Source organism: Babylonia areolata, chromosome 1 (genome assembly GCF_041734735.1).
Source record: "Babylonia areolata isolate BAREFJ2019XMU chromosome 1, ASM4173473v1, whole genome shotgun sequence".
In the NCBI taxonomy this organism is placed as follows: Eukaryota; Metazoa; Mollusca; class Gastropoda; order Neogastropoda; family Buccinidae; genus Babylonia; species Babylonia areolata.
The window spans coordinates 65,847,527-65,874,641 of record NC_134876.1 but is presented as its reverse complement, the minus strand read 5'-3'; the positions used below and the strand labels follow the sequence as shown (position 1 = coordinate 65,874,641).

Genomic DNA, 27,115 nt, shown 5'->3' with positions numbered 1-27,115 from the left:
GAAATGAAACTATGAAAGCCATCACGACGGCTCTCTGTACAGACAATCCCGCTGAAGGATAACCATCATGTCCCCTGCACACGACAGGAAGGTCCAACGGGTCACAAGATCATGAGTGGACATCAGTCTCGTCTATGTTCCTGTGGTAACCCCTGAACAGGCCAACAATCGACAATGGGGGCTTTATGGAGAAAGAAAGCGAGGAGACTTGCCGGCCGTCCCGAATGAGTTAAACATAATTCAAAGATCAGACGAGACTTACTAAAGTTGATTTCTGAACGGAGTTCTACCCTAGAGAAGCGCACTCCGGAAGAACCACGGTTGAGTGTGCGAGCTAGCTGCTGGGCCGTCACTGCACTCAATCGCATTTCGGTGAGAGCTCTCCCAAACATAACTCTCTCTTCCAACGAGAAAAAATAAATGCCTGCTGAAGACGTGAATTTATCATTGACTGGAGCTGGTCTACTACGACTGGTACAGTCGTGAGCGATTGAAAATGAGGACTCGAAGGAAGGGGAAGCAGGTGTAAGAGCACAGGAAGAAAAAGAGAAGGAAGGAGGGGAGGCGGAGGAGAAAAGGGTAGTTAAAAGAAGAAGGGGAAAAAAAAGAGAGGAGATGATGATGATGAAAGTGGATATGAAGGAGGAGGAGAAGAAAAGCAACTTATCAGTGAAGCCAGACCGACCCGGCCAGAACGACTCAACCCTCCCCCCCCCCCCCTCCCCTCACACCACTGCCAAAAGGAAAAATAAAAAGTGGGGGTCGGTGAGTGGGGTGAGAAAAAGAAGTCTTCACTGACCCGGGCAGGTCCACAAAAGCTCGGCACGTCCCCGTGCAACAGAACAGCCTATTTCTTTCTGAGCATAAACAATAACCTTAAAAATGTCACCTGCCTGATGAAACAAACGCACATGTTAACTTGGCTTTCTCAAAAGAAAGGGCACAGGTGAATGTGTGCGTGCAATGCGTGCAGATGTGTGTGTGTGTGTGTGTGTGTGTGTGTGTGTGTGTGTGTGAGACAGAATACATGCTTTGCAATATGAGTTTCCTCCGAAAGTCCATCAAGGGAGGGGAAATGAGATCTGGGGTGAACGACAAAGCAAGACAGTGAGAAGGGCGGTGAGAGTGGGGTGGAGAGAGGGGAGGGAGAGGCAGAGACAGACAGAAATAGAGAAAGAAAGAGGCAGAACGAAATAAAAGAGGAGAGGTGGATGGGAGGGCGAAGTATACTATTAGAGAGAGAGAGAAAAAAAGAGTGAGTGTGAGAGAGTGTTATGGAGACAGAAGTGAAGGACAGACAGATAGACAAGAGAGAGACAGAGACAGAGACCAACCGACTGACCGTGAGAAAGACAGAGACAGACCGAGAGAGAGGGGCAGGGGGAGTAGGAGCGGGGGTGAGGATCGAGCAGCTGGCGAGGGAAATCAGCCAGGCAAATGAGACACAGAGAAAAAGATTGTGAAATTCTTGCTCCTACCGCCCCCACCCCTCCATTTAACACACCGACTACGGTCAGCGTGCGCCATACCTGACACTCCAGATTTCTGCTTGCATCCATCTCCTCTACATCGTAACGGGGGCAAAGCAAGACTAATCATATGAACAAACAACACTGCCCTGCGGTGCAGTGGATGCATACTCTGTTTACTTGTGTGTTGAGTGTGTGGTTGTCGTTCGTGTGCGTGCGTGCGTGCGTGTGTGTGTGCGCGCGCGCATGTTTGTGCCTGTGCAAGAGGAAGTGACTAATGAAATTAAACTTCCTTCACGATACACACACACACACAAAGGGGGGTGGGGATGGGTGAAGGACAGCCAGAAAGACAGACGGACGAACAGACATACAGACAGTGACAAAGAGAGAGAGAGACAAAGGCTGCTCTTTACGAAAACAAAATATATAATTCTGCCTGGCCTCCTCCCACGCCCTGGGTTTTATTACAAGCTGAAACAAAAACAGCGTGATCACCTGATACTGCAGACATAAACCTGAGAGAGAACGACAGAAAACAAAGTGTGATTGGTTTGAAGGATCAGGCTGGCTCACGACAAATCTATAAAAAGTTATTAAAAAAACAACAACCAAAAAACAACAACAAACCAAAACACACACACACACAAAACGAGCAAACAATACACAAATGCTTGCAAATACGCGAACAAAATCAAAGCAAGTAAACAAAATAAATTATTTCATGTGCTCGCTAACACACTCTCTCTCTCTCCCTCTCTCTCCAAGTACCTACGTACTTACCGTTCATCGATCAATCCCGCAGTAAAATCATTGCTCCTAACCAGTCTTCAGTTTTTGCAATGCAGCTTTTTTTTGCTGCTTTTTTTTTTCTCCAGCATAACAAAAAATAAAAGACGTCACGCTTTCAACACATATACAGCACTGACAGGGGCAGTGAAATGGATGCTGGTGACACACGACTTTCACTCTGAAGGAAGGATGAGAGGGGAGAGCTTCTGCAAATCGTGACCCGCAACTCCCACGTTTAGGCGGCTCCTGAGATATTAACGACAACGAAGGATTTTCACAAACGTGATTCAAAGTGGGAGGGAGTTCTGGCACTGGCAGTTCGGCACATGATTATGATGACTTTCAGGGAAATCGGACAACAAACCTCCATCCTTCTTCACCAACCCGCTCGCAATGTTTGAGCCGTATACCGGAACATAATGCAAGACACTCAGACTGGTAGTCTGATGTTTAGATAGCCTTTCGGCTGGGGCGTCCGTCCGTCTGCCTGTGTGTGTGTGTGTGTGTGTGTGTGTGTGTAACAGTCTCTCTCTGTGACAAGGGATGTTAAAATCACGGAGAAAATCATGTTACAATCGTGGGCGGCAAGACAATCGCCAATTGCACCTGCGCCGGGGAATGGAGATGCGATGGGGATACGGCGGGGGTAGCAGCAAAATCGTGAGCCAGAGACGAATAGCGCATCATGGGAGTGTGGGTGTGTTGTGTTGTTTTGTGTTGTGTTGCTCTTTTTCAGTACAGATTTATCTGCATCTCAGGATGCTCTCCACGGGGAGAGCGCGTTGCTACATTGAGGACACCACCTTTTTTTTTCCTTCTTTTTTTTTGTTGAGAAAGTGTATTCGCTTTCTTATCAAAGTGGATTTTTCTATATAATTTTGCCAGGAACAACCTTTTTGTTGCCGTGGGTTCTTTTACGTGCGCTAAGTGCATGCTGCACACGAGACCACGGTTTCTCGTTCCATCGTGAACACAGCGCAGGCCTCCAAGGACGGCGCAGGATTGTTCCAAGGGCGGGTGGAGACAGTGCTTCTCTGGATCCTCCCCAGCACCTACGGGTGTTTCTCTTTCATGCTGCACACGAGACCCCGGTTTCTCGTCTCATTCGAATGACCAGCGTGGAAACTACCACTCAAGGCCTACTGGAGGGGGAGAAAATATTGTGTGAGATTCGAACCAGTACACTCTGATGCTCTCGCTCCCTATGCGGGCGCGTTAGCCAACACTCTGTTTCCAGTGTTTCAAAACAATCATAAACAAAAACGCAACCTGAACAAAGTCGTGAGGGGAATGGCGAACAAAACTAAAGCCTCAACACCCCCCTCCTCCCCCTCCCCACCAACAAACACACACTTGCATTTTTACACTCACACATGCACACACACACACACACACACACACACACACTTACCAGCAGGGTGGGTCCTATCCAGGTTGGTCGCCACTGGAAGCCACTTTCTCTCGGGCGGGGTGGACGTGTTGACTGCAACACACACACACAACAGGCAAAACCACCATCATGAATACGTCACTTCACAGTTTGTATTCTTATATAACTTACGGTCATCATTACAGTTACTGCTCAATGATCGATCAAGCTCGTCACACAACACACACCACCACCACCACTAAGGTACTCATCTTCGTATCTACGGGGCCACTGTTTTTGTTTTGTTGTTGTTTTTTCGTCGTCACCAGGGATGACAGGACCATACTGTGTCCATCCTTCGTGTATTTGGTTGGTTTGTTCGTTCTTGTCTTGTTACTGATTCTATGCTGATTGTGATTTTGCATGTTGTTTGGGTGTTTTGACATGTGGCTTCCTCCCCCCTCCCCCCACCACACCCCTCCCCTCTTGTTTTCTGTTACTGTCTCTTGTTCTTCAGGTTCAGTACAAAACAAAACAAAACAACAACCACCACCACCAACGCAGACAGACACAGACGCACACACACAAAACCGTGCCAGATCCATGAATCAGACTATCACCACATCAGATCTCCCGGAAAATTAAACGCGTGACTCAAACAGATGCTGTCCCACAGATGGTGATGACCACCTGATCCAGTGATATCTATAGATATTGTCCACAGATATTGTGATTTTTTATTTAAAATTTTTTTTTTAATTGTCCAATTTCCTGAGAAAACGAACGAACGAATCTTTTTTTATTGAGGGAAAAAAAGAATAAGCACAAATGGCTTGTTTTCATCCTGCCCTCACGAAAAGGGAAAACATAACAAATACTCAATAGAAAAGCATGACACTGCATGAATAAATTTCAATTCTGTCCCAAGAAAAAGACGAGCATACGTACATGCACAATTAATACTTAGAAGCAAGAGAAGAAAAAAGAAGGAAGAGACAAGGAGAGACAGACAGACAGAAAGACAGACATGAGAGAGAGAGGGGGGGACGGGGGGCGGGAGGGGAGAGTGAGAAACAGACAGACACAGAGACAGACAGGCAGACACACAGAGTGTGAGAGTGGGAAAGGTTAAGACATTGTATACGCAAATTCTTTCATGAGTTCTGAATGGTACATTAAAAAAAAACAACCCAAAAACAACAACAACAACAACAAAACCAAAAAAAACCCATCAAGACTAGTTTGGACATTGAGAATGGCTGATATGATTATTCCACAATAAACCGCCTGAGTATGACAGACTTGATTTAAACAGATCAATTATTGGATGGGGTAACATAATCTTATGGACGTGGCGATTTTCGTTTATTTGAAATTTACTGACAATTGACGGTTGAGCACAACCAGATACGATTTTGAACATAAAAACTGCTTTGTTGTATTTTAATCTACATTTCAATGGGAGAATATCCAATAGAAGATAATCGTCTGGAGTCAACGTGGAGGACTTCAGGAGAACTAATCTTATTGCACGTCTGTGAAGACTAGACAGTGGCCTAAGAATGTTTTAACTTGCAGAATCCGATAGACTGGATGCATAATTTATATGAGATTCATCGTATGCATGAAAGAACATTTTTCTAGAATGAACATTTAAGAAATGCTTTATTTTATTCAGCTGGCACACGCTTTTTTTTCTTTTCTTTTTTTGTTGCTACATTTTTACATAACAAAGAAATGTGATCAGACCATGATCGTCGAAAATGTTTTGACGCTTCTGTCGAGTGGTGATCATCAAAAACTAGTTTTCTGTGGATGAAGACACATATGGTTCAGTTCTGACCAAATAACTAACTTACTGATATTCTCTTGTAATACTAGCCTTGAGGTACACCATACTTAACAGGCAAAAGAGCAGACTCGGATTCGTTAACTAACACCATTTGTGTTGGATAAGAATAAGAATTACGACATCAGAGAGAGAGAGAGAGGGGGGGGGGGGCGGCGTGGAGAGGGGGGGGGGGAGGAGGGCCGGAGCAACAACTGTACCAATGCTTTAAACATAAGTTGGAAATGCAATAAGACATTTTATGTATATGAACCTTCAGACTGTAGCCTAGCCTCCGCTCCTCTTCCCTGTACCAGCCCTACTTTTGCCGTCTCTTTCTTTTACCAGGGGCAATGAAGGAGGCGTAGGGGGTATTTTGTGAATTGTCTCAGACTGAGTGAGTGAGTGAGTGAGTGTGTGCGTGTGTGTGTGCGTGTGTGTGTGTGAAAGAGAGAGAGATGGGGTGGGGAGATAGAAAAAAGGCATCACATGAGACCACAGAAGAGGAGTAGGTTTATTTTGAGAAGTGCTATCCTGTGTCAATGTGTGTGTGTGTGTGTGTGTGTGTGTGTGTGTGTGTGTGTTGGGGGGTACAACACACACACACACACTCTCTCACACACACGAGACAAAGAAACAGACAGAGATAAAGAGATACAGTGAGACAGACACTGAGGCAAAGACAGAAGGAGAGCCTGGGGGGAGAGGGGGTGAGTAATGTAGATGCCATTGGTAGCGTTTATCTAAATTGACTGGATCTGTTTTGTTTATAATTTCAACGGTATGTATTGGAGAGTGATTGTGAGAGATACGGACAGACCCACACAGAGACTGAAATTTAGCAACAGGAATGCACACCACCAAAGATTTCTTTCGGCCAAGTTGAGCACTGAGACCACGTCTGTCCCATGCTCTTATACTGAACATTCATTATGAACAACCGTCAATGTGAATTTCTTAATGTCTGTCTGAATCATACATACATATTCACACTCATCCCCATAACCCCATGTTTTCCCCCTACTGGATCTGAGATGCGTGACGTATCAACCCTCAACGTGCCATGAATGGGTTCACAAGCCGTCCTGCAGAACTTCTGGTGATGATCGTTGGAACGAATGAATGTGAAATGGGACTTTGTACAGACGCTCTAAGTAAACCAAGTTCATGTCTATCATTTAAAACGACCATTCAACCGACCTTGCTAATACTTATCTCAGATCAACCACCCCCGTCTTCTCTCTCTCTCTCTTCTCTCTCTCCCCCCCCCCCTTTTTTTTTCTCTCTCCTATTTACCACCAATGTCATGACTTATACTGCTGTCTCTCAGGGCAATCTCGCTTGTTTTATTCTTAGACGCAATGCTTTCAAGTGGCCCCGAAGCTAACACGACTGTTCAGGCTGGCTGATCATACTCAGCACGGCACGGCATGCAACAGGAGACACTGTTCAGTGTCCGTGACCGGGCAGCTGAGCCGTGACCTTAAAATAATCTCATGTGTGCATGCATGCATTTTCAAATGAACTCACTCATGGACAACGCTGCAAGATATTTGCTCGAGTGCCGAATATAATTATAACCATGCACGAAAAGCCGAGCAGCTTTCTCATATTTTACGCGTGTACACGTAACACGTATGCACGCACGATCGCGAACACACACACACAATTAGAGACATACTGTTGGGAGGTTACTGAACCCTTTTTTTATTTGTATATTTCAAGAACTATTTATTACTTTTTTAAATACTGTTTTATAGCTACAGGTTCACGGGAAAACCATAAAAAAGACTGAATGTGTACATTCGGACAGTGTAACTTGAGTGTTGAAACGGGCTGCGATGCACAATGAAAAGCTGAAACGTCTGACAAAGCGTAAAAACTAAACAAAATTGCCACCACAACCACCTCTCTCTCTCTCTCTTGTGCGCCCCCCACCCCACCCCCGACACACACACACGCGCCCGCGAAACAAAGTTCATTATAATAATATATACAAAGCAACAATCTCTGAGGAATGCACACACACACACACACACACACACACACACAAAAAATAACGGGTAAACGCAAAGATCATATATCTAAATACTAAAAATAATCCCATACACAATTACGATAAACCAGATTCACAAACACACACACACACACACACACACACAGATCCACGAATTCTGATACAGAGCGAGTGGGTGGGTGAAGACAATGAACACTGAGACAGAGACAGCGAGAGAGAAATACTGGGGAAAGAGATTGAGAGAGACAGCACACGTTTTTTTTTTTTTATGTATCAACCAATATCTAATTCCCAAACTGCCCAAGGCAAATCCAACTCGCCTAATCCCCCTAAGTGTCATTATCCAGTCAGAAATTTTATTTTGAGCAAAAAATCACACACACAGCGGCAGTTACACATTTAACGCACGGATAACAATAGACCTGATAAACCTGAATATATTTTTGAGAGCGAAAGCTGTCAGATCGTTGAACTCAACACGTCACAGTGTTGTAAAGTAATACTTATCTCCAGAACTTACCCCCCACCCCCAACTCCCTCTCTGGTTCTCATTTGCTTTCTTCTCTTTCCTTCTTATCTTCTGCCATCTCCCCAACAGTCAAACAAGATGAAGTCAAATAAAATATAATATAAAAGAAAGAAAAGAAAAATCGAAAAGTTGTCAATGATCTGAAGATAATGGAAAACTCTTGTCCTGCGGGCTCCCTTGCGCGCTTGTACACTTTACTTTTACGCTCCTGCCTTGCGCGCGCGCGCGCGCGCACATACACACACACACACACACCCTCTACCTAAACACACGCCTTCCTCTGTGTGTGTGTGTGTGTGTGTGTGTGCGTGTGTGTGTGTGTGTGTGTCTCGTGGGCCACGCCACGGGCCTGGTGTAGTGAGTGCATTCCATCACAAAACACCACAACCACAGACGGCTTTGCCAACAACAGTTGAAACGTACAACACTTTTATGTTCTTTCTTTTAGGTCTGAAGACTGAAAATTAACCAGCTATTGCCAAGAGCTATTGCCAAGTCAGTCTTGAGGTCTGAAGCTGGGATAAGAAAAAAGAGAGAAAAAAAAGGCTGACTCCAACACTTCTCTTCCCTGTTCTCCTTTGTGCGCAAGCACGGACGGACGTGAGTGAAGAATGCGTGCTGGCTGTACGCCTTTCCCCCTTTTTTTTCTTTTAAGTTTTGTTTTGTTTTTGTTTTATGCAGGATGACGATAATCAGGTGTTTGTTTTGTTGTTGATGGCGATGTTGTTTGCTTGCTTGTTTTTTGTTGTTTTCCCCCTTTTTTCTGTTTCTCAAAAGGTCAGCTTTTCAAGACGTGCTGTTTTGCCAGCTATTAATTCAAAACTGATTCGGGTCAATCGAAAAAGAGGTCGTGGTTGTTCCCTTTCCGTGAACTTTTTTTTTTTTGGGGGGGGGGGGGGCCTTGGGCATTTTCTTCAGATGATAGCGCGCACGCGCGCGTGAAAGAGAGAGAGAGAGCGCGCGCATACGATGGAAGTGGGAAGGTGTGAGTGTGGAGATGGTGGAGTTGCGCACGTCAGACAGTAAAGCAGCGTGTCGCACACACATCGTACGGTCGGACTCCGCTGCTTCCCTGTTATTTTCATTTTTGGGCCTTCAACCCTGACCGGCCTCGCCTGAACCGGAACTTCCTGCTTTCCCCAACTTCCCCCCCCCCCTCCCCAATCATAATCACAAACACTTTCTTCTTCCTTCCGGAGGAGGACGAGAATAACTTGAGAAAACACGGTGAAGAGATCAGTCTTTAAAGTACTTTCAGAGCGGAAATAGCAGTCAACAGTATGTCGCAACATCAGTTGCGAAAAAACTCTGTGTGTGTGTGTGTGTGTGTGTGTGTGCAAAAAATTCTTAGTTGATCAAAATTTGATTTCGTAGCGAAGTGCAATGCAAGGCTAGTATGAACATAGCATTTATAGCTGCTTCAAGCGCTTTTAGACCGATAAAGAATTCTCCAATGCAGAATTCGATAAAACGATGCATCTTTATTTAAAGTCGATGCAACCATTGCACTGAATCGAGACGTGTTTTCCTCCTGGAAAATAAGCACTTTTATACTAAACCATATTAAATGTCGTCCCATAATAAAACGCCACAATAAAAAATTCATCATGCTTTGCTTTTCTTTTAGGTGCCACACAGATTTGTGTTAACACTCAGTAAACAATATAAACTTTTCTTGCTGTCCTGCCTGTTGTACGCGTGTGTATCTCGCGTGAATTGTTTTGGGGGGAAAACAAAAACAACAACTGTGAAATTAAACACAACACTGAGCCGCACCTGTGCTGTTTTTTGACGATGACAATTAACAGAGGACAGATCCCTGCTACATTGTTGTTTTTTGTGTGTTTTTTTTCTTAATAAATTTATTAATTTATTTACTGATTATTGTTGGTTTGTTTTTGGCAACACACTCGTCGCACGCTGCTAAACTGATTGTCGATCATCAATTCAGCTACATGTTCTCTCTCTGTGTGTGTGTGTGTGTGTGTGTGTGTGTGTGTGTGTGTGTGTGTGTGTGTGTTCGTTCTAGGAAAGAGGAAGGAGGCCGAGGATTCTCTCTCTTTTCCCTCCCAAGAAGTTCCGGCTATGTCCTGATACTGCAAAACACCACTTAAAATAAATTGTTATTTGGTAGAGTTTCTAGTCCACGAGAGAGAAAAAGATAAACAAACAAACAAAAGGTGGGGGGAGGGGGGTACCCTAAAAGCTGCCAATGAAAGTTGGGAAGATAAAAGGCTGTATGTGGAAATATACTGCCAAGAAGAAAATAAAAATCGCAAGGGACTGTTTGATCTTCACATCTGATGCTTGGATAATTCGACAGGATACACCAACAAAGCGATTTCTGACGGAATTGCACTCTGCATTACATGTAGCTTTCACAAACAAGCAAAGGGGGAGACAGAGAGCGAGAGAGAGAGGGAGGAAGGGAGATAGAGCGAGAGGGAGTGGCACAGACAGAGAGACTGAGAAGCATAGATGTGAGACGGAGAAGAGGGGGGGAGTTTGAGAGAGAGAGATAACAACAAAAACAGATGTGTTCATGATGACAGCTAGAGAGACTGACAAAGACAAGACCACAGGCTGTTAAAAACAAACAAACAAAAAAAACCCAACAGTTTCTTCATTACATGACAACAGTTCAAAAAGAAACGCCCCTGATTGCACCTCACCTTGACCGATTCACACACCATTCCTCCTGAACCTTTTGGCTTGTCCCACTTGGCAGGTTTTGCAAGTGGGAGTAATAACTAGTTCTAGCTCGTTGTTCATCACGTATTTGCCTCATGTCACAAAGGCATAATTTGCCACCACGTAACCTGCGATGTGTCAGTGTCGCCTCTTGTCAACGTCCCATGGCAATGCAAGGACAGAGATTTACGGGAACTGTCTTCGCTCCACTTTATGGTTTGTGAAAAGGGGTTGTTAACTTTATCACTGGTGCTCCCTCCTTCTCCCACCACTCATACACACCCACCCACCCAATTCTTAACATGTTAACAACTGTGTTCAAGCAGACAGACCCCTGTCCACTAAGTCTTGATTCGTGATTTTACGGACCGAACAAAAACCCACGTGTGTGCGCGTGTCTGTCTGTCTCCGTTTTATAAGAGTGTGTCTGTGTGTGCGAGTGTGTGGGGTGGTGGTTGTGGTGGACCTTCAGAGCAGACTCCCGTTATCCAACTGACCCCTAACACAGCTGCAAGTACCAAAAACGAATCAACATCGCCACTTGAAAACTGATCAAGATGATGATGATGATCTGGATGGTAATCTTCATCTCATCCGTGTTTCTAAACTGAACTGAAGTGTTTTCGTTTGTTTTTGTTTTTCTTCTTTTAAAGCACATTAACCTCCAGAAAAAAAAGCACATCAGCCTCTATACTAAACTTAGTCATTAAATGAATGACAACGGCTATTTCTATCACCCACAAGAAGCTGTAAAGTAGCTCCGTGTGGCATCAAGACTCGACCTCGTGGAGTTTTCTGACACAAATGACCTCTATCCCCCCCCCCCCTCCCCTACCATTTACTTCTAAGAAAATCATCGTGCCTCCGTAAGAAACCCTTTTTTAAAAAAAAGGGGGAGGGGGGAGGGGGGAGAGGGGGTGCGCAGAGATGGGGGGCGGTGAGGAAGAGGGGCGAAGAGAGACACAGGGCAGGCAGCCAATCAAGTAATCCCAGCACATAAAGCTGCTTGTCCCGCACATGCAGCGTCAACAAAGAACCCCTTGTAGTCATCCTGGGGTGTATTTTCATTCTTATTTCTGTTTTATTTTATATTTCGCAGTTGTGGCAAGGGGATCAGCCCGCCACGTTCGGTAAACCCCACGCGGTGGCGGAGCTGTCAGTCCCAACTGGCCGAAATTAATTCCTGGTTCTTGTCTGGGGGGGTCACAGAAACAGATGAGGGGTTTCACGCGCGCGCGCGCGCACGCACACACACACACGCGCACGCATGCCGGCACGTACATACTCAAACAGAGAGAGAGAGACAGAGAGAGATATAGACTGACAGACAGAAAAGTGTTACAGGCCACATGCCCTTGTCATCGTGGGCGGTTTGCAAATTCATAGTCACAACCGTGCACGAATAAGTAAATAGGTATGATGCTTCCCCTGCAAGACAATACACGTTTCGATCACAACCCTTATTTAATACAGCAAGACAGACTGTGCTTGGTACCAATCACCACGTATAAACTCTGATAAGGTAAACATAGACACAGACAGACAGTCAGACAGAGACAGACAGACAAGCAAGCATGCAGGCAAACAGACAGACAGACATTCAGAGAGAAAGACACGGAACATGAGCTTCCAATGGGAGTGGGTGTTGGAGGGAAAAGGGGAGGCAGTTTCTTTTTTCTGTCTTTTTTTTTGGGGGGGGGGGGGGGCGTGGGGGGGGGGGGGGGGTTGAGAGGCAGGCGAGCGTCGCTGAGATGAGTTGGACGTGTGTTGTTAAAGACACTCAGCACCTCCTCTTCTCTTAACAGGCTGGGACATAAACCTACGCGACCCAGGAAAAATCCACTCGTAAATAAAACCTGTCCTCACTACCACAAGCAGGTGAAGATACACACACACACACACACACACACACACACAAGAGACATGGGAGAAGGGAGGGGGGCGGACGTACGTGTGACTGTTGAGGTCCAGACCACAATGGCCGTAGTAGATCGTTGATTTACCACGGTTTCGACGATGAAACCTTGCGATATGGCGTCATCCAACTTCGTATGTTTTTCGATTCGACCATCACTGATTTTGGTGATCCTGATACGTCTATTCCTAGTTCGCCTATTCACTTGAAAAGACAATAGTTACTCTTAAGTTGTTTTTTGTTTTTTAATCCCAGAAACTAGTGACCTCTCTCTCTCTCTCTCTAACACACGCAAAGACAGACACACATACACACACAATTTTCAGTTTATGCATGTGCGGCAGATTAACCCTTTTCAAACAGCATACTATGTCTAAACGTTAACACCATAATCATGATGCTTCGTCCTAAACCTCTTGGAGGCTTCGAATTAGAAGTTCGTTTTTGCGTCTCGCGTGTGTGCGTGCGCGCGCGTATGTGTATGCGTGCGTGTTCAAGAGGGAGGGGAGTCGAATTAGCGAAACGAGAAAGCCGGGCAGGCGCAACTGTCGATCTCTCAAAAGACCACGAAGGGTGGCCGCACCATTAAAGAGCAGACGGAAAAATGGGCATGGGCTATTCGGACCTGCTCTGCGCGGTGTTCAGTTTGATCCGTGGAGGCAAGACAAGCAACAGTCGAACGATTTATTCTAGACTTGTCCATCAATAGTCGGCGTGGCACTGGTCGATTCTGAGTAATCGCCGTCATCAGTGTTACTGTAGCCGTTGTTTATTGTTGTTATTGACACATGTTCCACGTATCTGTGATGTCTATGCGCGTGCGCATTCGCGAGTGTCGGTTTCGTGTGCGCGGTTGTTGTTGTTGTTGTTGTGTGTGTGTGCGTGTGTATGTGCGTGTGTAAGACAGACAGCGCTTTTTGTTGTTGGAAAATACACACACACACACACACATATATATATATTCATTGCTGAGAGCGTGGGAGCTCCTGGGGTGCTCATGTTCTCCTTAGTCAGGTCGTTCCTGACAGTGTATTATAAACCACAGTGCCCTGCGCAAACATGTCAGACAGACGGACGGACAGCGAAAGACGAGACAAAAACTAGTTAGCAGTTTCGTTCGTGGGTGCACGTGCACTGTCCCAAACAGACTTATGGACCCTAAGCGCTGTGTTTTACGAGGTCCCATGAAATTAAAATCGATGCAGCTGGGTTCAAGCACAGTGATAAGATGTCTCTGCTGCTCTTGGAGGCCGTCACAAATTAAATCCGTCAGAAAAAAAACAAAAAAAACCCGATAGAGGCGAGGGGCGTATGGGGCGCCGTGCAAAGAGAATGCAAGAAACAGTAGTTTCTCTGCCCGTTTCGACAGGCTGTTGTTTGGCAGAGGTTTATAACACACAAGTGACAGGATTTCTCCAGTTTTATCACAGGTCGTTAAACGTGACTGGTCAGAACGGGGGGATGGCAAGGGAGACTCGCGACATGTATAAGGTCTCCGCCGACTGGGGGGGTGGGGGGGGGGGAAGAAAAAAAACAGAGAAATGCGGTGGGACATGGCTTCCCTCCGAGTGAACGACAGGGTTGTATCGTCATTTACTGTGGCTGCCGTCATACAGACCTGACAGGGGAAAAAATGAGGCGTTTCAAAGACAGGTGACTGCAGTTTTTCTGATGTGTGATCCAAATTAGCAATATTTGGTTAGGCAGTTATTTCTCCGTTTTATCATTCTCTGTTAAATATGACCATAAACAATAAAAAGCAAAAGAGAAGACTTCATGTGCTATTTTAGTACGAGCAATAATGTATGAATTTATTGGTGATGCGTGACGTTTCGGGTCTGAGGACGCGAGATATAGTTTGTCTTGTTGTTGTTGCTGTTGTTTTCCCTCCATGTTTTAACACTGACGCCTACGAATTCGCAGGAGAGGCCATGCTGTTCGAAGGGGATGGGCCGCACAAACTTAAAAGACCTGTCTGTTGTGGCTATGTGCCAATGAATCCAATCGCTGAGGTTATGGCACAAAAATCTGTCTGACGGTAGAGACGTTTCATGGGCCTTGCAAGCCACACGCTCCATTAAATGTTACTGGAACAAGGGCGGCTTTACAAATATTAAGCCGTATCCCAGAGATGTCACTGTATGTATTCAATCAGACCGTCTGCAAGCCATGCAAGGGACAGTGGTTTCTATATTGCTGTGTAACTGTTTACGCATCTGCAGATGAGGTGTCTATAGCATCGAAATCGCCCCTTGTGGTAGGCAGGGGGAACCAACAACAATGGTGATTGAAATGGTAACGCCCTCAACACCATGTTCTCAAGAACGTCGTCCACTACAGAGCGATTTCCAGACGTTGGAATAGAAAACAGCTCACAAGTGACAAAATATGGAGACAACAGATTTGTTGCTGTTTACACTAAACTCCGACTGAAATAAACAGCCGAGTCAGTTCGATTTCTGAAATAAAATGCTGAGACAGTACGATTTTCTATTCAGAGATTAACCCCCGTTGTTTCCCAAAGTCACAACTCGCTCATGACCACCCCTGTCACCCCATCTCACCCCGGTCACGCACTGTTCGTTTTCAACCCCATGAGCAGTCATGCATGTAAAACACATGTTCACTAAAACGGAAGTTTCAATGGGAACGAACGAGGGGAAAGTGACACGGTACGAGAGCAAATAGAAGCCGTGATTAATTCATCGATCAATCATCATTACACGCATGTTGTTTTTTGCCCATCTCTTAAAACGTCAAGTTTGAAGTAAACTGTCGATTCTTTCTTTTAATTACTTTTTGAGCGCGCGCGCGCGTGTGTGTGTATGTGTTTGAACCACGACTTTTGCACGCTGCTCACTTACTCGCGGATCGAAATCATAACACACTGATGCGATCTCCAGCTCTACGCCATCATCGACTCTTTTAACTAATATACAGCAAAACTGAGAAGATAAGACTTTCTTTTTCTTTTCTTTTTTTCTCCTCAGGCAGAAAAGGAGGTGGGGGTGGGGTGGAAGGAAGACTGGGAGAGCTTGTTGCAAGCGGTACAGCCCACGCTCAACATCGTTGTGGCTCATAAAATCGCCCCTCACTTCGTCATAAACAAACCCATTGCGGCTGTGAATGGCTTGTTCCCGCACAAACTTGTTCTGCATGCACCTGCGTGCGTAGCAGCTCAGGCAGTCGTTCAACAGCAACTTAAATCGGAAGATTTGGGGGGGGGGGGGGGGAGCTGGAGCGAGGGGGAGATAGAGGGGAGTTCAAGTCTGGGGTGCGGGGAGAGTGACTGGAGATGAGGAGGGAGGGGGGTTCGGAAGGGGGGGGGGGAGTGAGTAGTACTGGAAGGGAGACGGACTGCTGAAGCGTGAAAACATAAAACGTCTTCTTCCATGTCAAAAGGATGGTGTGTGTGTGTGTGTGTGTGTGTGTGTGTGTGTGTGTGTGTGTGTAGAACTCCGTTTCCAAGCGCTTTTTTTTCGTTCATGTCTGACAGTGAAACATTCGTTTTTCGTTTCAAGACAAAGGCATTAAATATAATTACATGCACTCGTTTCCTCGTGCCCATCTTACAGGTTACGCTGAACCCTTAGAAATTAAGTAAGGTTATTAAAGTGAAAACTTTTGACAACGTGTGTCCGGTATGAACAGGGAGACTTGGATGAGGCTGTACTCATCACTGCGACAACGTCAGCAACTACAACTATAGCAGAACTTCGGCTTAGCTAAATGAACATGTTGTGTGAACGGTTTTATACTGCTTTGTATTCATTTACGCAGCAAACTACCCGGCATAACAAACCAGAAATAACCTTTCTCCGCTTCAGTTTCCCGCAGCCAATGCCCGACAGATGCACCGTCGCCAGTCAAGAACAATCTGCAGACAGTTTGGCGTATTCATGTGCAATTCAAGTCGACACACACACGTCAGTGATATGGTCGACAGATATAAACAGATTAGGGAAAGGTTAGAAATGGTGATGAAAGGCGGGGGGGTGGGGGGTGGGGGGCGTGAAGGAATGTGGGAGGAGCATATAAAAATCTAACAGTTCACTGACTCCACCTGAATGACAACAGTCCATTGACTTGTGAGCAACGAGACTGCCATGTTCACTTTTAAAGGGTAACCGGGGATTTAAATTCACAGCTTCCTGAATGCGAGCCCTGATCGTAACCGGGCCATGACGGCGCCCTGGCGTGCGTATGTAAAAAATATCCTTTAAATGCATTATCATTCATGCAGCTTTGTAAGCTGTTAGCTCTCTCTCTTTCTGACAATATTTAAGCAGACCTCACCGGGATTTTTGTTTATGTTTGGGGATGAGGGGATGAGAGTGTATGTGTGTGTGTGTGTGTGTCGGGGTGGGGATGGGGTTGTTTATGGCCCCGAATTTTCTTCTCTGAACTGCTGATTATCTTTTTTGTATACTTCGTTCATCTTAGGATGTTTTATTTCTTCTTTTTCTTTATTTCTTTCAATAGGTGTAAAGGTATTTGAAGAAGCATTAGAAACAGCGAGCAAACAACCTCACAGTCCCATAATTCCAACACTACAGACCAGTTCCCGTGGAACAGAACTGAAACTGATATGACGTATTCAAGCGACAGAACTTGGAAACACACACACACACACAAATAGCAGTGCCAGGGCGGCGGGAGGGGGGGGGGGATTATCTCTGCAACAAGACCAATGACTCTCCGCATATACAGGATAAAACCTGGATGGACAAGCACCCAAACCAAATCCTGCGGAGAGGTGGGGCGGGGAATGAGATGGTATTCCAATGCGTGAAATGAACTACAGAAAGCACACCTTTGAGAAAATCAGATATTTACACATGTAACGAACATGACAAAACAAAAACCAACACACATGCGCTTTAAGTTTAAACATGAAAAAGTCTTGCACAGTACTATTAAGGTATCAAAAATTGTCCAGAATATCTAAATGACTCCTCTGGCCCCCATCCCATCCCCCACTTGCACAGTACTATTAAGGTTTCAAAAAATGTCTCGAGTATCCAAATGACTCCTGTGCCCCCCCCCCCCCCCCCCCCCCCCCCCACTTTTTTTTGTACTCAACTCATTGCTTTACGTGATTGTGTGGTATTCTGTCAAAAAATATATTCAATAAATTAATAAATACAAAGTAAAATACATCTCGCTGACATCACTGCTTTGCATTTCTCACAAGCTGTTGGGATCGAAATTGCATAGTCATACTCATGCCTCCCTATATAAAATTACACTTTGTGACTTTGTACGTGCGGTTGTCGCCCTTGTGTCTCCTTTCGTTCTGTTCTCATTCGTGCAAACATGTGCGTTTGAACTGGAAAACAAAACAAATCAAAACAAAAAGGGCCTCTTTCTTACACAAAGCTCTGACAACTCTCGAACAACGCTCACAAAGAAAACGAACCTGAAAAGGAAAAATAATAAATGAAAATAAAATAAACAAAGCAAGCAGAGAAAGAATTAGCTGTTAATTTCCTGCCTTACATGTGTCGTCTTCTTACGCGTGTTTATTTAAAAACACACACACACACAAAACAACAAAACAAGCAAACAACAAAACAAACAAACAAAAAACCCAGACTGGGCACAGCTGACAATCTAGTTCACCATGCTGTTCAGTGAACTCCCAAGTCCCGGTCGGTACAAAGGTCGTACCGTCAGGCTTCTTTACAAGCTCCAGAACCCTCCCGGCTCTCGTCCTCCCATTTCTGCCCCCTTCTTCTATTCCTCTACCCCCTTCCCACCCTTCTTGTATTCCCCTTCCTCTTGTACTGTTGTCTCTCAACGCAGTTTTCATATGGACCTGTGCGGTTGGCTGAACAAGCAACAATGTCAAACGTACAGTGGGTGGGATGTGGGGGCCTTTATCATACTGCAACTATCTGTCACTGTCAGACAGTTACCTTTATCATACTGCAACAATATGTCATTGTCAGTCTGTCTGTCTCGTCTGCCCCCGTCTTTCTCTCCCCCCCCCCCCCCCCTCTCTCTCTCTCTCTCTCTCCTCTCAAAAACATGAGCTTTCTATTAACCGGCGACAACTAACCGGAAGCCAAATAACGTGCAGACATCAGTTACTGATGTGCTAGCAGGGCGGAGAAGAGGTGGCGAAGGAGTTGGGGAGGTGGGGGTGAGTGGTTCTCCCATCTGTCTCACCTTTCGAACGCGCGCGCGCGCGCGCGTGCGCACAAACACACACACACACAGCGAAACAGTTCCTTCGAGGCTCAAACAGAATAAAAGCGGAAAGACCAATTCCAAAGGCCTATTTCTGGAACACGTGGGAAACATGCATCCATTTGCAGTGTCAGGGGTGGGGTGGAAAAGTGTGTGTTGGGAGCTAAGGGCGGGTGGAGATATGGAGATATGCACCGAAAGGTCATAATCTAAACTGGATAGCGACGAGGTTGGCTGGTTCATACGAAATTTGGGCAGGTGGCAAGAGCTGATGTGTATCGGTTGGGGGTACGTTCGACTTTCGAGGGTCCAGCTGTGCAATACTGAAATACTAGCCACTGCCATCTGGTGACACAGAGATGGCAAATCTGACGTACAGAGAGGTGAAAATAGTGCAAAGGAAGATGGCTGACATACTAACATTCTTCTCCTTCTCTCCCCCCCCCCCCCCCCCCCCTCCACACACAAGCAGAGAGATACATTAAGTTATACAGACATATAATTCAATGTTCCTGAATGAAGAAAAACAACAGTAACAACAACGTCGCAAACTCTTGTTGACAAATTTTCACTGGCGGAAAAGGGAAAGCGATCGAGGAATGAGTGACAGGCAAAATGAAGAAGAAAAAAAGCACACACACACAAAAAGCAACGAAGCATTTCTGGATGAAATTACGGTTGCACATCTGGGTCGAACGCATGGCTGGTCAAGCAGTCAGCCATCCCTTCCGCGGTCCGTCGTCAGTAACACAAGCTCTTGGCTGACTCGAAATGCCGCGAAGATGTCAATGACATCGCAATGCAACATAATGTACGTCATCCACAGTAACCACGAAATGCTAAAACTAATTACTAACTAAAAGACGGTGACTAAACGGGAGATTTCGATAGCACATTTTCTTTCTGGCCTTTCTCTCTTATTTCAATGGACACATAAATAAATAAATAAACATGCGTTTCGTTTCACTTCATCTCAGAAACCGAACAGAGGGGGAGGGAAACGTTTCAAGTAACAGTATCATGTGGACAAATAATCATACACGCCCTCTCCCATATCCACGCACGTACACAGACATGAACATTCGAGGATGCACGCACGCATGCACGTGCGCGCACATAAACACACCACCGTCTAGATATAGTGTCCAAGTGTAGCGCAATCTCTCTCTCTGTATGTATAAAATATATATATATATATATATATATATATATATATATATATATATATATATATATATATATATATAATGCATGAAATAGTGTTTAGCACAACAACAACTACTACTACTAAATAATAATAATAATACATAAAAATAAAAGTGTTTTGCATGCTGAAGTCTGACCTGACCTGCTTTCTTACCCCTTCGTTTCAATCCCCGCTCCTACACCCATTAAAAGCGCTGACAAAAAAAAAAAACAACAACAACAGCGACAACACACACACACACACACACACACACACAAATCCCCACCTATAAATGACTCATACTTAACCGAAAAACTGCCGGCGGCAACTTTTCAAAATGACTTAGCCTATCTCTTTTTTATTTCCCGGATAACATCTCGTAATAAAACGACCCCTGAAAAGATGATAGTATGGAGGCTGGGGGGAAGGGTTACGTGCGTGGGAAGGAGGGGGCTTACCTGTGTTGTGGTAGAGGCAGGGGTGAAGGATGAGGTGAGGAACAGAAACAAGTGGGGAAAAGAAGGGGGAAACTCCGAAAAAGAAGGAAGAGAAAATGGCAAAAATATTTCTGTTTGCGAGTAAACTATTGTTCCCGAACAAACATGGCAATTTTTGTTTGCATCCGGTCACAATCTTAATGTCAACCTTAATAAATATGTGCGTGCATATCCATGTGAGTAAATGAGTGAGTGAGTGAGCAACTGTGTGTGTGCGCACGCGCGTGTGTGTGTGTGTGTTAAATTCAACAAAAAGTGCAATTACACAGGCACACATGCACACACAAACACACGCGCGCACACAGAGAGCAATCTTACAATCCCGCGCACATGCATGATCATAAGCTAAACGGGACTGTTTCTGCTCGACTGCACACGTTTACCGGTTGCCATTCGATGCAACACACCGTTTTGACTATCGTAAAATCATTAAGCAGTGGAACTGATTGCAGACGAGTATAGACATAACGATACAAACATTATACGCATGCGCGTTCACACACACAAACACAAACGCGCGTGCACACATGCGCACACACAAATAACAAATTAATGCACATAAACGCACCTGTATATTGCATGGCATCCATCCAACTCTGCCGTACCAAATGAAAATGCACGTGCGATTATCTGTGCGTGTGTGCATGCAGGTTTAAGTGCGATGCGTGCGAGTTAATATTTTAACCTTCACCTTCCAAAGATAACAAGAAAGGCAAAGGCTTCAAGACTATCTTGTGATATACTTTTTAAAAAATCCAAGTTTTTATGTATTGAGTATAATGCATTTACTGTTATATTTATATTTTTTGTATTCTCTAAACTTGGCACTTTGATCTGATATTCGACCCAACAAAGGATCTGTCATTATTATCATTTTTTGTTCAAACAGGAACTTCTTTTGCTAAGCATGGAAGTTTTATTTATTGCAAACGTTTTGGTGAAGCGAGCAGAACAAGGGAAATTACTCTGCTGGGGAACTTAGTTTGCTTTAAACTGATCTTTCTCATCTTAAACATTACATTTTGAAATTATACTCAATACATAAAAAGCTTGGATTTTTAAAAAAAAAGTGCATCACAAGTGAGTCTTGAAGGCCTTGCCTCTCTTGTTTCAAAATGTAATGTTTAAGATGAGAAAGATCAGTTTAAAGCAAATTAACTCCACTAGCATTACAGAGTAATTTCCCCTTTTTACTATCTGAACCAAAACGTTTGCAAAATAACTAAAAATTCCATGCTTAGCAAAAGAAGTTCCTGTTTGAACAAGAAATGATAATAATGACTGCTCTAGCTGTTGGGTCAGAATATAGGATCAAAGTGCCAAGTTTAGAGAATACAAAAAATATAAATATAACAGTAAATGCAGTTTGCATATAATTAGGCTTCATTCTTTATTTTTTTGTGCCAATCCCAGAAGCGCAATATTGTTTTAAACAAGATGACTGGAAAGAACTGGATTTTTCCTATTTTTATGCCAAATTTGGTGTCAACTGACAAAGTAGTTGCAGAGAAAATGTCAATGTTAAAGTTTACCACAGAAACACAGACACACACACACACACACACAGACAACCGAACACCGGGTAAAAAACACAGACTCACTTTGTTTACACAAGTGAGTCAAAAATGGGACTTTGGGGTATAAACTGCACACTGCCCCAACAACTGTAATGGAAGAGAAAGGAAAGCAGGTGACCGAAAATCAGTATAGGAAGCTGAGGAATGCCAGGAATTGCTGCTGCATAAGTACACACACAATCTGACCAGTGGTGGGCGATGGACGGATTATCTTACGCGTCTGTGGGGCAGAACGAGACCTTTGTCCCCTTCCACCCTATTGTGTGTCAGGTCAGGGGCATAGCCCTTGCTACTGGTACCATGTAACCCAGTATATATATCACTGACCGACCCATCCTCCTCCGCTCGTCCATACACACACAATGTGTACTGCCTGCTGGCTGCCTCCATCGGACCCAGGAATATTCTCATCAGGGACCTGGTTTGGATAGAGAGTTGGGTGAGGGACGGGTGGGGGGTGGGGGGGGGGGCGGAGGGGGGGAGTGGAGAGATACGTGGCACCCTGAATGTCTGCCACCTGATCGTACTTGCACAACCCTCCACCCCCCCCCCTTTTTTTTTAGGTGCAAACATGCACTTAACACTTGACAAACATATACACTCATTCACTCACTCACACACACACACACACACACAAGCACGAACGCAAGCACACACACACACACACACGCACGCACGCGCGCGCGCGCACGCAGAGAGAGAGAGAGACAGACAGACAGACAGACAGACAGACAAACAGAGAGACAGAGACAGAAAGAGACAGAGGGTTACATACACACACACGTCAAAGAAACTCTCACAACCTTTTTCAAAGAATAGATGGTGACACGCATGCACACGCGCATCCAAACACACACGAATGTCTCGCGCGCGCGCACACACACACACACATGTATACACACACACACACACAAACACACAAAATCGTCATTAACATACATAAATAAAGGGCTGCTGGCTTTCGTTTTAGTATGACGAGGAGGGGCGCGGATGGCTGGACTACATAAACATGGTAAACCAAACGCAAGCAATGCAGGCATGGAAAACTCGCCACTGTAACTAATGGGATTAGCGAACATGGGGCCAGAGATTAAACCTGGCATGCCACTGGAATGGGGGAGGAGCAAGGACAAGAACTATTTCTTCGACGGCTGCTGTTGCTACTGCTGCAGTAGTTTTGCTATTACACAACTAATAAAGACTAGGATAAAACTGATTTTTTTTTTTTTTTTAAATGAGATCGGGGGGACGGGGGAGGGGGGAGGATGAATGGAGGTACTGCTATGTGAGGAACGCATATCTGAATAGGCAAGACAGAGAGAGCGAGCGAGCGAGAGAGACAGAGACAGAGAGAGAGTCTAGTGGCTTCGTGACGTAAGCAACATGCTCATACCACCAAGTGAAAAAACGCGTCCTCCATCCCTCCCCTGCACACATTCACGCAATTTACATAATCTCTCCTCACTTCATAAGGAATACACAACAATATCTACCAGTGTTGATACGCATCATCCAGTTGGTGGTGTGCTGTTGAGGATCGTAGTTTTGTAAATCGAAGCCACAAACCCAATTTCGTGAGAGAGAGAGAGAGAGAGAGAGAGAGAGAGAGAGAGAGAGAGAGAGAGAGAGAGAGGGTGGGGTTAGGGAGCGGGGGTGGGTGGGTTGGGGGAGAAAGAGAGACAGACAGACGGGGAGACAGACGGATAGAGACAAATGGGACAGAGAGCTAAGGGAGAGAGAGAGAGAGAGAGAGAAACTGAGATAGACAGGGGAGAGAGAGAGAGAGCAGACAGACAGACAGACAGACAGAGCAAGCGATCGACCGACAGACAGTAGTCCTAAACATACCCTCCAAGATACATTAAAACGCACCGGATGCCCCCAGCACGCAACCTGAACCCGTTTAAAACCAATGGCGTTGATGCATGATTCAACGTTCAACTTACCATAAGAAAGATAAAAAACAAACAAACAAACAAAAACACAAAAAAAAAACCCACAAAAAACACCCCCAAACAAAATATACAGACAAAAAATAAATAAAAACAACCCCTTTCGGGTCGAGTCACAGACGAAATCACACATAATGAACGTACATGGTCTGAAACTGTGGGGATGGGACAAAGAAAGAAAGATTCCAAAAGCAATGCAAAAATAATTAGTTCCTCTCTGCTCAAACTGTTCCCTCCGCCACGCGGCCTCAGAAAATAATATCTAAACACGACAAAGTCCACTTCATATTCTTTGGCTTAAGACAACAATCCTTACATCCATGACGATACTGACGCTATCAAGGCAAGTCAAACCAGGCAGTAACAGAACTGCGCAAAAGCGACAAACAACATTTCGAAGATTAATGCTTTGAAAGAAAAATGAACGAGACAAACACAGACAGGACAACATCCTATCGTTAGTTCTCGTCAATGAAAACGCACATGAGAAGTTTAGAAAAAATAAATAACAACAACAAAAAAACGTATGAGAATGCTCCCCACACACACTACCTCCCTCCTGCAAACATCTGTCGTGCCACTTTGTCTATCATGTTAAATCATCCCAATCGAAAATTTTTTCATAAAACTGCTAAAATTTCAATATTTGAGTCTATAAAATAACAGTTAGCTTATTCTTTAAAAATCTGGCCAAACTTACATATTTGAAATCTTTTTTTTTTTTTTATGTATGCATGGCCCAACAAACGGAACGATCTCGATTTTGGATCATTCTATTACAGATTGTGAACGCTGCTTTCAAATTCTTTCCTTCGCCTCTATCTCGTGTGTCTGTCTGTCTGTCTCTGTGTATGTACGCTTGCACACAACCACAGTCAAACACAAACACACCGTGCACACACCCATAAGATATAGAGGATGATTGTGACAGTGAGAGAGACAGAGACATAGTGAGAGAGAGAGAGAGGCAGAGATACAGAGACAGAGACAGAGGCAGAGACAGATTAAGTACATAATCATCTCTCTCTCTCTCTCTCTCTCTCTCTCAGCAAGAGCTTGGAAAGAGAGAAACTCGAAAAGGCAGAGAGCACAACTTGAAATGGGGAATGCCCACATTCCACTGCCAACTGGAAACTCTCTCCACAGCTCGTCTGGAAAGTCCTGTTCCAGTTCAGTCCCCACCACACCAGGACAATTAATTTCTCTGCCCTCACAGCGAAACAGGAGTTCCTGGGATGACCTCAGTTTGTAAGATGCGGTTCGCTGGGCTACAAAACAACGAGAACCGAACAAGCGACGCGTTCAGAACTCGACAACGCAACCTTCACCGAACTAAGACCCTAAACCCTGAACCACGTAACTAAACACGTTTGAGTCCTGTGCCTGGGCATTACTCTGGCGTTAAAATTCGTCTCATTTCTGTTACAACTTCTTTTTTTTCCCCCACATTTTTACATTGACATAAACCACTAAGAGTAAATACAAAAAAGCAGAAGAAAAGAAACTAACTTCTACAGTATTTCCCAACGTGTCCACACGTGATCTGGAGGACAAACATTATATCTGCTGCGTTTCTCCACATCAGTATGGCATGGAAGCCTGCCGATGCTGCAAACCCCCTTTGGGCTGAACTGGTTCTGGGTTAGGGTTCTTGTTGTTCTTGTTTGCCATTAATAGGTCGTTAAGCTCCACCTCAACGACAAGCGACGCTTGCTGACAAGATCAGCAAAACTCGCCCGCAGTTACCAGAGGGATTCGTGGACACAAGGCAAGAGAGCATACCTGATTTGAACATCCACTGGGACTTGAAGGTGCGGGGGAAGGGGGAGTGGGGAAGAAAGGATCGAAGTTGGGTGAGGATGAGGGTAAACAATAATTACAAGAAAAACAAAAACTTCCACCACTACCACCGCTATTTCAAAATTACTGCGACCAAGGGACAGGCAAATAAAAACAAGTAAACAAAATAAAAATAAAGAAAGAAAGAAAGAAAACACCATGACTTAGTGAAAGACAAAAAGTGTATGGCGACAAGTGAGGGGTGCACAGAGTGAGAGAGAGAGAGAGAGAGAGAGAGAGAGAGGTGACGACATCATCGTGGAATGGCTGGGAAGAGAGACAGGTGGAAAAAACCCGTTAACTGGAAGACATTAACAAAAAGGAGGCCAGACAGAAAAGGAGACTAAACCCAATGGCCAACAGGTCAAAATTATTTCACAATCGGCGTATCTACCTACCTCTTTGTCCAACTCTCCTCGGGATCGCGCGCCTGTGTGTGTGTGTGTGTGTGTGTGTGTGTGTGTGTGAGAGAGAGAGTGTGTGTGTGTGTGTGTGTGTGAAGAGCGGATGAGAGACACAGACATACAGATCGACCGACTGAAAGTCTGGCAGACGTGACAAATATCACACGACGAAAAAGTCGTGGGTTTATCTGCACCAGCTATCACACGACTAATCCATACCGGCAGACAAAGAACTAAGAAGGCAGACATAACAGACGCTTTATAAATAAATATATATATATATATATATATATATATATATATATATATATATATATCCCACAATAAATAACAACAACATACGCAAAACAAGGGATTTTGTTTTCTCATTTCCCGCTGCTGGCTCCACACACCACAAACCTGGCTCAATATCCACACATTCTGTCACGGCAATCTGGAAACCTCGTTTTAGGATTTAGAATGCAGACCCCTACGCAACCCACACCTGAGTCTTGGCTGACCACAGCGGCATCCAGCTGTGCCCACTTGGAAGCCGGTTGGATCTTCTGCCACAGAGCTGTGGCAAAGGTCCTAACCCGATTGGCTCTTTCAGTCATGCTGGTTCTTCGCTGTATATAACTTGCTGACGGTTACAGAAACACTTTGGAGACACGAATCTAACATACGGTTCAGGGAGGGCATTAAGAAGTTTAGGGGAACAGGTGTGTTGGGAGGGACGAGGTCTGGGTGGAGGGCGTGTGTAGGTGGGTGGTTTGGTGGGTGTCTGTGAGAGCTCCCCACCCCCTAACCCCACTCCTCCCTATCCCTCCTGCTCACAGATAAACCCCACCCTTCCTACGTCACCCTTCTTGCGTCACA

General features: G+C 44.9%; 1 protein-coding gene across 6 annotated transcripts in view; it reads right to left on the bottom strand.

Moving 5' to 3' along the window:
• LOC143285781 (uncharacterized) overlaps positions 1-27,115 on the bottom strand; it is a 73,547-nt gene that overhangs the window by 34,930 nt on the left and 11,502 nt on the right. For all 6 annotated transcript variants that reach the window (XM_076593240.1, XM_076593209.1, XM_076593216.1 and 3 more), the window contains exon 3: positions 3,673-3,744. In XM_076593240.1, coding sequence (XP_076449355.1) covers positions 3,673-3,744 — 72 coding nt within the window. The remainder of the gene's footprint in view (positions 1-3,672; positions 3,745-27,115) is intronic.